Genomic DNA, 13,345 nt, shown 5'->3' on the forward strand with positions numbered 1-13,345 from the left:
CCCCTTTCTCAAGTAACCGAAAAGCTGCCAAAGAAAAATGATTCAAAAGGAGGCAGATGTCTTCTTCAGCTACGACCACAAATCTAAGGGAGGAACGTTTCGCTCCGAACACGAAAAATGGGAAAATTGCATAATCGAACGGAAAGGGGGAGATGGGGGAAAGGTGATTTCGAAATGTTGTGCTTGGGGAAAGGGGGATCGGGCGCCGGGGGTTTGTGGGGGGTGGGGAAGGAAGTTTTTCTAAATGGCACCGTTTCTTCTATGCCACAAGGGCAGTGTTTATCCAGCGGTTCCTCCAACTGGTTGTGTTTAGCATTTTTTTTTTCAAGCAGGATTTGGAAATGGGAGGGGGGAGATTTCGAACAAGTTAATGAAACGTGCATTTCATTTAAATGCTACGATGATATTTTACATATCTCCTGTGTTTGTCACATTATAATCACTCCAGAGAGTTCGTATATTAACGTATCTCTGTGTGAATGTCCCTGTTCGCGGTTGAGATGAATTTCCGTATCTGAGATAATATGATGATTCGTCCTAAAATCATTTGTTTGTTGGGTAAGTGGTGCGTGGTCTAGAAAAGCCCATACAGCTAGCCCATAACTCGGGTCAAGAGCCCAGTATGTACAAAATGACAGGAGTTATGAACTATATGCTTAATGGAAACATCACACTCAAAATATGTGTACAGAAGGCCCAGGAACCTCTAAATCATCCCTCACATCAGATAGAAAACACGCCCGAAAATAGTTTCTGAGATCGAAGATAACTGATCTCACGATGCTTACACCTCTCCCGGCCTGCCTCATGCATTAGCAAGTGATTATGTAATTAGAAAGCGAGCGCATGTGTCCATATAACCTGTAACATTGCAATGCCTAGTCCAAACTAGAGAACACAAACATCTTCCATTGGTACTCCATCCAGTTTTGTCTTTTATCAAAATACAGGCACATCAAGCAAAAGAAAATTCTGAAAGTTTCTTTATATGCAGGTATGCATGAGACGGACTACTAGCCAGCCAAAATATAACTGAAATCTCTACGAGCACCACATCCACTATGCTTCAGTAAAGGATGATGCAGCCACAGATCCTGAAAATGTATATATTAGAATAGAAATAGTGTGAAATGTCGAAATTAATGACAACAATTGAATTATGTGCTGTATAAGTCAGATATGCCAAGTATAAAGTTGGACATTAGGTGTGATGAAGCTTCAATTAGAACATCAGTCTGGATGACTTGATGCCAACCAGCATCTATGTACTGGCACAGATTACTTGCATAATGACGAATTAATACCAATTGTTGACATGAAAACTGGCTGTCATTGATCGAGGCAGCTAAACAACCAAATGTTTCCTCCCTTATTATCCGGGGTTGTCCGATTTCTAACCACAACTAGACAGAATCCAACAAGTAAAAAGCATTAGAACTGTAACCTGTATATGTCATGTTAAACACTCTCCATCGTAGCACTTACAATGCATATCTTCAGCGCGACCTCTGTTTAAGCAATCTCCACTTCTTCAGGATGTGGAGTACTCCTTCCTTTAATGTTGCTTTCTTTCCTTCTTTGAAATTCCACAGCTCCGGTACAATGTACCTACCACTTGCATTATATTCATTCACCTCCTTCAAGGCTGTAGTCACTGCCACGTAAACTTCATCACCAAACTCATTCTTCAAATTCTTCAACTTTTCATCTTCTTCATTCATTACTTCCTGTACAGCAACATCCAACTCAAACCAGTATACGAATTAAATGGAAAAATATTAGGATGATGTAGTTTTAGTCAAAATAGAAAGTGGAAAGGGGTGAACTTGTGTGCATGAGCCCATGTCACAGGTTTGATTTTCCCTGGGATCAAACTGCAATTTAAGTGGGAGGACATGGCGGTGGGTTGCTGTGCTAGTCTCCCCAAGGGTTTAGGTTCCATGGGTGAGTCCTAAGGGCTCTGCCATGGGGTGGTTCCCCGTCATTAAAAAAAAAAAAAAAAAACACTAACAGAAACTATATCAAAAGAGGAAAATGGTAGAAAATTTACGAGCCAAGAGAGCCTAAGACAATCTTAATGAAGTTACGACAAGGAGAAAATCTTCTACCAGCCGCACCAAAAATATGGGCCTTCCTTTATATCAGCATAAGCAGAGATTGAGGTGGGCAGGTTGTATGCTTAAAAAAAATGTTCACATGAATTGTTCCATTATCACATATAGGCATACCTTACTCTTCCCTCCTTCATCTAGGATGATCTTAAAGGGATGCCAGCTAGGATCTCTAAGATAGTCCTCCCATTGTGAACACAGCACCATAGCTTTCTCAGCTGCTTCTTCCTTGGGAAATTTCCTCTTGGCTGCTGTGGTAAATGGCTTGATGTCAAGCTCGCCCATTCTCTTGACACCAATATTAGCACGGGCTGTCACTTCTCTCAATCCCTGCAAAGCAACGAAATCAGACTTTCCACCAAAGGACAAGCATTTCCATATTAGGATATAAACAGATATGGACAATAAAAAAACTAAGCAAACAATAAAAATCGTTGATACTACAAAGTTCAAGAACAATATGACCAGCACATCACATTTTCTCCTCGAATATTTTATGTACATAGAGCAAAACAAGAAGCTATAAGATGTCAACTCATCTCCAATTGATGCCTAGTGAACCAGTACCCTTGAGTTCAAAACAAAACACCGATAATGGTCCACTGACACAGTTTAGATGTTTATCCATGCTGTCTCAAACGTCTCAGGAGACCAATTCTTCCATTAGAAAATATAGTTGTAAGATAGAAGACATTGATAGACCTACAAGTGGATTAATTCTTCCATTTACAGAATATGACAATGAGAGTAAACAAAAACGTGACTTAAATTCTCGATAACAAGTCTTAAATTCAACGATTGATGCATTTAATAAAACATGGAGATAACAAAATCATGTCTGGAAAAATCCAAATGTAGGTCCAAATTTATGTCCCATTGATAATTGGCTTGTAAGGCAAGCAAGTGTTTATAATGTAAAAAATAAACAGAGCATGTAAAGGTGAAATTATTTTACTAGGTAGATTACTTGTTCATCATCTTTAGGGGAAAAAAAATGAAGCTCATTGCCAGCCCTATTCGGCAAATTGAACTAAGGAGTAACTGCTTTGCAATGCAGGTGTAATGCAATCACTAAGAAGGTTATTTTTCTCTTTTGTAGGTAAACAAAAAATTTATTGACAATAAGAATAGGCATAGCCCAAGTACACGGGGTGTATACAAGAGACAATAGCTAGTTAAGAAGTAGAATACAAGGAAATCTTTACAGTTTAGTCCATTGAAATCAATGGCTATCCAAAGGAACAAAGTGTTGAAAAAGAGGCATTTACGTTAATCCAATGTCCTTTCTCGATCTTCAAAATGACCATTCCTTTTTCTGGTTTATTAACTTTCTTAGTTGCAATTACTAAGAAAACTAATAAACCAGAAAAAGAAAACCAAAATAATTGACAGACTCAAGGAGCCCAAGCTGTCGATATTGACTGTGTAGTGAACAACTTATACTTGCAGAAAAAATTATGAACAATTTATAGCAGGGGAATTCATGTTGGCATCAAATGAGGGAAGACGGCTGAGGAAGAACGTGATTTGTGAGCAATTTTTGCTAAGAATAGGACTGCACCAAAAAAATGAATCTGTTGGGGTTACTGCAATTCTCCGAAGACCTTTCGATTCTTGTTATCTTGTTCTGGGAAATTTTTACAGCTGGAAAGCTTTCAACGGTACACTGTCCGAAGCTAAAAATTGGATCAAAAGCTCAACAAAATTACCCTGAATCATGAACATGATTTAAAAAACATCTCCATCATGCTTTTACATGTGATGCAATGTCATTCAAATATTTGAACTTTTTTCTACAATTTCAACTAAGTTTCTCATTCATTCTTTCTTCTACTACTTATTCGTGATTTGGCCATTTTGGTTGTACTAAATCCACAGTTGTTGCCTCACATCTCAACTAAACATAACCATAGTCTATCTAAAATCAGTACTGCGTTTTAATCCTCAAATTATAATGCATCCCCAAGCACTTCACATGAGTTGAAAAAAGGGATACATACAGCGATTAGCTCTTTACGAGCCTCCTGCACTTCATCATTAGTTTTACGCTCCTTGATGATAAGAGTTTGGTTCAGTTGTTCCATGTGATCCAATTCTTCTTCCTTCTCATTCAAATCTTCTATAATTTGATCCATCTTTTTCTTCATCTCAAAATCCCCATCGTCACCCATGTGTTTCATGACCTGTAACGCACCTCTCATGCGCTCAACCTCCAACTCTAATGCCTGCTTAGCATCAAGTTTCTTTTCCAGTTCAATTGTTTTTCTATGAAGTTTCTCCTTTTCTTTCTGCCATCATCAATCAAACAAAAAAAAAAGCATGAGAAGTCTAGAAATTAAAGTATCAATATACAAAAATTATAATATTATTATATATATTTTTTCAGAGATCCATTTCAAGGCACAGAATGCAAAACACACCTTATGTTCCTCTGCCAACTTCAAGAAATTCTCATCTGCCTTCTTTTGCTCTACAGCAGCCCTCTCATTCTGAAAAAAAGAGGTGATCTTACCCATTCAGTAAGAGTTTCTCAAATTCTCAAAGCAGGATAGAAACTAGCCCAAAAAAAGAGCCAAGGACAAACGTTAAACCACCTCTATTAACTCAATTAAAGTATTATACTGCATCACAAGTAATAACTAATTACATAAAGTTTTAACATAACATTTTATATAATTCTTTTGTGCTGTACTTTATATACACCTTTATGATATTTAATAGCAATAATCCAATTAAAGCGTACATGGTCGAAACAAAACTACCGATGGGCCATGATCAAAAAAGCTTGAGAATTGTAGGTATTGATTGACTTTTATGCCAACATAAGCAAGAAAAATATCAATCCATCTAGAAAGCCATTTCGGACTATTATATCGAGTTCAAAGCATGACACATATATTTTTTTTTTTATAAGTCAAAGCATAACACATGAAAACATGTGGCACCATACGGCAAATGATTTTCAATATCAACACTCTAGAATATTTATTTTCTGGGTCTTGAATAGATATTTTCTATTTTCTTCATTAAAAAAATACAAAATGGTGCTTTTCTGCGCTTTAAGATCACCTAAAAATGCGCCTTAAGCAAATATTTGTAAATTCACTTTGCTTTGTCCTTGGGGTTTTGCACTTTTACCAACACTGGATCAACCCAACACCATCGAGGCAAACAATCTTTGATACAAGTGTAATTAAAAATTACACAAATAAAAGGAAAGAAGGAAACATAATTGTTAATTTCTACTTCAAAAATTCTATTATCTGCTTTTCACTGCAAGAAATGCACAAAGCTATCTGAATGAATTTTAATAGATGACAAATAGCCTGGTTGAGGATGCTAATGACAAGTTTCAAAAACACCAAAACAGGGCCTGATCTATTTCAACTTGTTTTTTCATATCAATGTAACTCCTCATGAAAAAAAAAATCACCAATCTACAAATATAATGTCGATCTTAATCTGGATAAAACTAAATTACCATTTTTTTCTCATCATGAAGTTTTCTCCTATCAGTTTCATTCTGAGCCTCACGCTGCTGCAATTGCTTCTCATGCTGCTCAAGCCGTTTTTTCTGAGCCTCCAAATGCAGTGTAACCTTCTCATGCTCTAAGAAAATCTTCTCGAGATGATCGCGCGTATTCTGTTGCATCTTTTTCATTTCTGACAACATTTATCAAAACGTAAGATAAACTATTGCAAAGCATGGTAGTGAAAAAAGATATAAATCAAAGTGAATTCACTAAAGTAGAAGTCACAAAGTTTTAAGCATACCTTCATTGTAAGCCTTGAGCTTGTCCTCCTTTTGCCCTATCAACTTGTTTAGAGACGCACTGGTTTCCTGATATTCATTCTCAATCTGTTTAAGGTGCAAACTCTGGACCTCCAGGGTATTTGTTAAGTTCGAGACAAGCGTTGAAGCTTTTCTTTGATCTTCTGCTTCTTTTCCGGAAATGGTTTTCACATCTGCACTCTTTCTAAGATACACACCAATAGGGCCGTTCGAGTCATAGTCATCCTTGTGGGCCATCCATCCAAACAACTTATCTCCTAGATTTGTAGCTGTGTAGTAGTCCCTCTTCCCACAATGATCAACTTCAAAACTCTTCTCCATCGACATGGCATTGTTGAAACCAGTCCAATCACTTTTAAACTCTGCAATCGCAAAACCTGAATGTCCCCAACGATTCCATAAGGGATGGACCCTCACAGGATTAAACCCCTTCCTTGACAACTCCTCCCTGAGTCTTGTTCCACTTTCACCAACATGTTTTCCATCTTTCCATTCAGTTTTAATATTTGCGATGATGCCCTTCCAAGGATACACAAATCCCTGATCACCGTGAGGCTTGGAACATTCAGTTTTAGTGGCAAGTTCTGAATGAACCTTCACATCAAGATACTTTCTCATGTACCTCTTTAAAGCCAAGTGCCTCGCTTTCTCTTTGATACTCCTTCTCCGCGAGGTAATAACAGCAGAAGCATGTTGGAGAAGCTCCTTAAAGAGGTAATCTTGCTTACTCTTCCCAGGGCAGTATGGGCATCTATATACTAAATCAGAAAACTTAACCTTAGGCCTGCCTTTCTTCAACTCATTATAATATTTATACTCGTAGTACTCTAACTCAGTCTCACTAATATCTTTTTCTGACCTGTAGGTCATCTCCAAACTGAAACACCACAAAAATCAAAGATTAAAATTCTGCTCTCATTTATTTTGAGAGTCACATGGAAAAAGACCAGTTTTCCAGTTAAGTTCTCTGTTTCTGCAAGTGATGATTCTCCAAATGTTGCCCTAGGAAGGGAGAATCATCACTTACAAAAACAGAGAATGTAACTGGAAAACTTTTTTTTTGATTAAGTAAAAATATTATATTTATATATATATATATATCAAAAGGAGTAACCAAATACACTGAATGTATACAAGAGAACACCTTGCCCATAATAGAATGTAACTGAAAGTAGAGAACCATCACTTACAGTAGTTGAGATTATGACGTTTCACAATGTTTTTCCTTTAAGACAACAATAAATCATAAACATAAATTATACAAAGAGGTGTACCTTCTCCAGAGGTATATGTTTCCACAAGTGAACAGATGGAATATATAAAATACTCGTTATTATATCTCTTTCTTCCTTTTCAGAGACTAGAATATTTCTTTTTCCATCAGGACAGAGCATATACTCATTTATCAGGAAAATCAGATTCAAAAGATGAATGTTCTAAGCAACGATTCCAATGTTCCATTTCCGATACAGAGAAATATAAAGGTCTAATGCTTTATCTTCTTAGGTTTCAAAGTGTAGAGAAAACCATCACACCATGCTATATAGCTGCAACAGGTTCAATTTAGTGGAATTCAATGTTTTTTAGTATCAGTACCTCGCTAGAGGATGAGATTTAAGAATTTCCTACAGCTTGTATGCTAGTGAAACTGACCCTCCAAAGAGTTCACAGGAAATTTCAAATGAATACCAACTTCCTACATTTTCGTTTTCGCAAGGGCTTACACATACTCTGCTTTTGCTTGCAAATACAGACTGAATGAGGTTTCATTCGCAAGTGATATGTGTTGACCCTTCCACTTTGTAAGGCAAGTAAAGAAGATGCTTTTAGACAATGAAACTTGTGAAAAAAAAGGGTATAATAGAATTATTCTGGTTGAGAATTCGTAGTTTATAATGTATATAGTATGACCGACTTTTGGATCTAGACTTTGTTTGGAACCTTAATTGATCTCAACTCATCTCAACTTATCATTACAACTTTTTTAAATCTCAATACAAAATATAATAAAGAATTCAACTTTTTCAAATCCCAAAATAATAATAATATTAAAAACTAATATTCTAACAATATTTTATCATCTCAACTCAACTCAGTTCAACATCCAAACGCGGCCTTCAATGATTAAAGCCTCTTTGGATGTTGAGTTGGTCTCAACTCATCTCACATCACCTCATCTTATATCAACATCCAAACACCACTCAAACACAAATACTTTTCAATTTCAAATCTTAACTTTTTCATCTAATCATCACCTAATCATAATAATTTTCCTAAACTTTCAAACAAAATACAAAAAGCAATTCAATTTTTTCAAATCTTAAAACAAAAGTTATATTAAAAAATATATTCTAACAAAAGTTTAACTTTGTTATATTTTTATTCAACTTTTTATCTCACTTTTCCCAAAACTCGATAAAGCATCTTAACTCAAACTATTTCAATATTATTCACAAATTATTTTATTATTATTCACAAATTTCTCATCTCATCTCAACATCCAAACGAGACTCTTGGGAGGTTTGGATACCAAAATCATTTCAACTCATTTCATTTCATCTCGTCTCATCTAATCATTACGACATTTTCAAATTCCTAAACAATTCAACTTTTTCAAATCCCAAAATAAAAATAATATTAAAACATAATATCCTAACTATATTTTATTCAATTTCTAACTTTCATCTCAACTCATTATCTAAACCTCCTCTTAAGACTTGTCCCTTCTTATTTCATGTTGTGCGAGTGCGCCCACACACAAGTATGCACACTTTGAGTTTCTTATATCGAATATTTTTTTTATAGGTTCCTTATATCGAATATTCCTTGTTTGGATATCATTCTCAACTCATCTCATGTTATTTCATTTCCTTATCAAATATCATCCAATCACAAATAATTTTCAATTTCAATTTTTCAATTTTTTCATGTAATCATTACCTTAATCATTATAATTTTTTCAAACTTTGAAATAAAATACAAAAAATAATTAATTTTTTCTAAATCTCAAAACAAAAATTATATTATAACAATATTTTAACTTTATAATATTTTCACTGAACTTTTCTCTCATTTCTCAAAACTCAACAAAATATCTTAACTCAAAATATTTCTCTACTATTCACAAATCATTTCACTACTATTTACAAATTATTTTACTACTATTCACAAATTTCTCATTTCATCTCAACCTCCAAACCAGGTTTACAGCACCCGTCAATTCCAGGCATGGACTCATCTATATACAACAAAATTCGTAACGTTCAACATTTTTGTTTTTTTTCTCAGCAACCAAACGACCAACAAACTGTAACATACCAAGCCCTTGTAGTTTGTACGGTTGCGGAGGAAGAATTTAATGATAGTCACATCAAACTCATTTCAGCAATTCTACAAAAAAAAGAATCCAATCAATAACGATTCAGAACGTTTATCTTCTTGCATTCTTCTTCTGCATATATGTAAGCAACCAAACAAAGCGCCAGTATTCAAACCCTCTGTTTGCTTCCTCGGAAAACTGAAAGGAAAAATAAGAACCCTCACGGCTACAGAAACAGCTACCTCCAATAGAACCACGCCAGAGAAGATATTTTCCCACTTCATTTTTCCAAACAGGGTGTTAAAACCGAAAACACTTTCCCAGTTTCATTTCCTTTTATCATTTCCTACATTTTCTCTCAAACCAAACAAAGCACGAATAAACAGGTACCAGTTTGCATGTAAAACAGGATGGACGGTTCATCGATCATACCTTATATCGTTCGTTCGAGAACAGATTGAGGATCCCTAACCGCTTTCCTGAATGATTTCCGAAGCAAAACTCCGATATATCAACTAAATGCAGGCAAACCAGCCGATAAGATGAAAAGACGCCTAGGAAACGGAATCGCTCGTCGGCTAACAGCAAACGAATCCTTAGCTAGAGAGGTAGAGCAAACGAGAGTGACGGAGCTAGGTTTTATAGCAGTACGTTGGCCGAGAACGGAATAGAACTCGTCGGGGCACGCAACCAATCACTCTCCCACTATGCCATAACGAGTCTGTCCTTTAGGCCAGTAGGCTATCGTGTAGACTCCGAGTTTCGATTAGGCGTCGTTTGTTTTGAGAATATATTATCTCATTTTATTTTATTTAATTATTATAATTTTTTCAACTTTCAATACAAAATTAAATAAACAATTTAATTTTTTTAAATTTTAAAACAAAAATAATATTAAAAAATATATTCTAAAAATAATTTATTCAAATTTTTTAATTTTAATATCAATTCATTTCATCTCTTCTATGAAAACAAATGAACTCTAAGAGCACTCGTTTAGAACATCTTCATTAGCTTGACCAAAGTTGAAGAATGGCTAAAATTTAGATAATCTGTATAAAAAATAACCTCATGTTGGATTGGGCATCTCTAAAATAATTTGAATTTCAGCTACAGTGCTTCACCAATTATAGCTAACCACAATTGATTCATCAAATATTAAAATATTAGTTTTTCACTCTAAGCAAACATATTAAATTAATTAGAATATAATTAAGATTTAACATTTAATAATATATTTTTAATATTAATTTAATTATAATATAATTATTATTAATATTTAATTAGAAGAACTACAAATGTGATAAAAATAAAATTAATTAATTATTAAAATAATAATATTTTATTTTTATATAAAGAGTAAATAGATAATCCAATGGCAGGATTGAATTTAAATGGAATAGGCAAATATAAATTTATGTGATATTAGCTAAAATTTGAATATGTATTTGGTCAATCCAATAAGAATGCTATTATACGTTAGTTACTTTTTAGTTTTTATTTATTTATTTTTATTTTCATATTTTTTTAAAATATTTAAATATTTTTAGAAAATAAAAAAAATATATCAATACACTTAAAATCACTTCCTGAATCACTAAATAAAAAAAAAAATTCCTCAACAGTACACTGTAGCGATCATTTTTGGATGGCATGGTAGCTTTTCCTTTTCAATTGATAACAGGTTTTAGGAGAAAGTTTTAAATAGATAAATTTTATGAGAAAATATATTTACAATAGTAAATTGTATATTTAAATATTTAAATGTTTTTAAAAAATAAAAAAAATACATCAATACACTTAAAATTACATCTTGAATCACTAAATAAATAAAAAAATTCCTCAACAATATACTGTAGCGATCATCTTTGGACGGCATGGTAGCTTTTCCTTTTTAATTGATAACAGGTTTTAGGATAAAGTTTTAAATAGATAAATTTTATGAGAAAATATATTTACAATAGTGAATTGTGTAACAGTTGCAGAATTGTTTTAAAAAAATGAATAAAATATTAGACTCACCTAAAAAAAGAAATAATTTTTTAATAGTGAATCTCATTCATTTTTAAAGTAATTATATGATGTTTATGCACTTCATAGTTGTACATAGATTTTTTTTTTTAACACCAATTCAATTTGAAAAATTAGATAAACGAGCTTCATTATTCATAAGCCTCACATACCACACACCATGATTTTTTTATTTTTTTAAATTTTTGCTAGTTTTATTCTTCTTAAAATAATTGAATTCTTTTACTCATCATTTATATACCACACATTTGATAAGAGAAAAAAAATTAAAAAAATAATAAAAAGAGTGGTGTGGGATGTGTAAGGCTTATGAATAAATTTTTCTTAGATAAATATGTCATGCATGTGAAAATGTTTATTTATAACAATAAATATTATATTTTTTAAAGAAATAAGAAAAATTTTATTTTTTAAAATTATATCTAACATTATTCTAAATTTATACATAGAATTACTAACCACTAATATTCACTTTTTTGCAAATTAAAAAAAACAAAATCGATTTTTTAAATACTTTTAAAAATTTTCCTCGTTAGACATATCTAAAGACTAAAATGTCCAATCACAAGATCAATATAAAAGATAAAAAATATATATATAACATATTAAATTAAATAAATATGAGAATAAAGAAAATCAAATAAATCAAAGATGGAAATTTATTTTGTATTAAATTAAATTTTAAAAAATAGGATAATGGTGCACTTACAAATTTCTTACATTTATTTTACAACTCACTTTACAATCAATCAATTGAACCATATCATATCATTATAAATAAATTTCAATCTTACAAAACTATATTTATGTCTGGTACAGAGTTGTGCGAGAGTTGAAAATTAATCAATTTTCAGGAAAAAAAAAGAAGTATGTTTTACATTAAAATTTGTAAAAAATGAATAGATTGAGTTAAAATGTTATTTAAATATAATTTTTTTTATGATAATTTGTGTTTTATTAATCCGTTTTTGTTTAAACCAATATATATATATATATATATATATATATTAACTTTTTACTCAAACTTAGGTAAATGATTGGATGAAACATTAAAATAAATAATGTTTTTAAGAATGAAATATGTTCATATTGAAGTTGAAATTTAATGGCAAGCCAAATATGGCCTTTACACCTTAAAATTTATCTTATGTGCATTTACGAAACATTATTGACATGATTGGACATGACGTAGTAATTTAGGGACTTAAGTTACGTAATTATAATTAAAAGCCTGTTTGAGATTGTCTTACTAGTCTTAAAAGTACTTAAATTATAAGCTCCTTAATAGAAAAATTAGATTTTTTAGATGTTACATATTAAAATACTTTTTTATCTGAAATAAACTAAAAAATACTTTTAAAGAAAAGCATCGCAAAAATGATTTTTCAGATAATCTAGAATGTAGTTAAAATTTTAAAAATATTGTCAATGAACGAAAATATCTATACAAATTTAAGATAATTGCAACTTTCAGATTTTTAAAAATATGATCATAATTTTTAAAAAATCAAATGATCGTCATTGTTACCTCAGAAAGTACTTTTTTAATTTGTTTCTAAACAAATTTAATATGTTTGAAAGTGTTTTAAACATATGATTACCAAATAATAAATAATTTTTTTTTTAAATAAAACTTATTACTTAAGCTATAAATTATAAGCCATAAAGTTATAAGTTATATTTTCTACAGCAATCTCAAACATGAACTAATTTAAATGAGTAACACATTTTGATAAGAGTACTAATGATAATTTGCAAGTCTATTATGAGATACCGCGTATTGTGAGGCCATTGTATAAATAAAAAAGAGTTAAAGAATCAAAATACTGATAATTATTGCAAGATACGGTTATAACTTATAAAGTGTGCAAATCTTATGAAAAAATAAGCTCTACCATAAAAAAATAAAGTCTTGTTACATAGGTTCCTCCTTTTTTTTTAAAAAGATCTATGCATGACTTGCACGCTATAAACATTTATAAATAGCTATTTTTTCAAATGAACTTTATTATAATTTTTTTTTTAATGACCGTAACCACCTTACAGTAGAACTCTAAAAACTCGTTCATAGAACCTAAACTCTTGAAGAGA

The 13,345-nt window shown here is 32.0% G+C and overlaps 1 protein-coding gene across 1 annotated transcript; it reads right to left on the reverse strand.

Moving 5' to 3' along the window:
* Positions 1-966: 966 nt before the first annotated feature.
* LOC121239192 (factor of DNA methylation 4-like) lies at positions 967-9,964 on the reverse strand. The gene is made up of 8 exons (XM_041136352.1): positions 9,656-9,964; positions 5,886-6,781; positions 5,593-5,774; positions 4,532-4,600; positions 4,112-4,399; positions 2,229-2,441; positions 1,486-1,727; positions 967-1,094 (listed from the first exon to the last, which is right to left on the reverse strand). The coding sequence occupies exons 2-7, from the start codon at positions 6,772-6,774 to the stop codon at positions 1,497-1,499; spliced, it is 1,872 nt and encodes a 623-aa protein (XP_040992286.1). The 5' UTR covers positions 6,775-6,781; positions 9,656-9,964; the 3' UTR covers positions 967-1,094; positions 1,486-1,496.
* Positions 9,965-13,345: the final 3,381 nt, after the last annotated feature.

This window comes from Juglans microcarpa x Juglans regia, chromosome 7D (genome assembly GCF_004785595.1).
Source record: "Juglans microcarpa x Juglans regia isolate MS1-56 chromosome 7D, Jm3101_v1.0, whole genome shotgun sequence".
Taxonomy (NCBI): domain Eukaryota; kingdom Viridiplantae; phylum Streptophyta; class Magnoliopsida; order Fagales; family Juglandaceae; genus Juglans; species Juglans microcarpa x Juglans regia.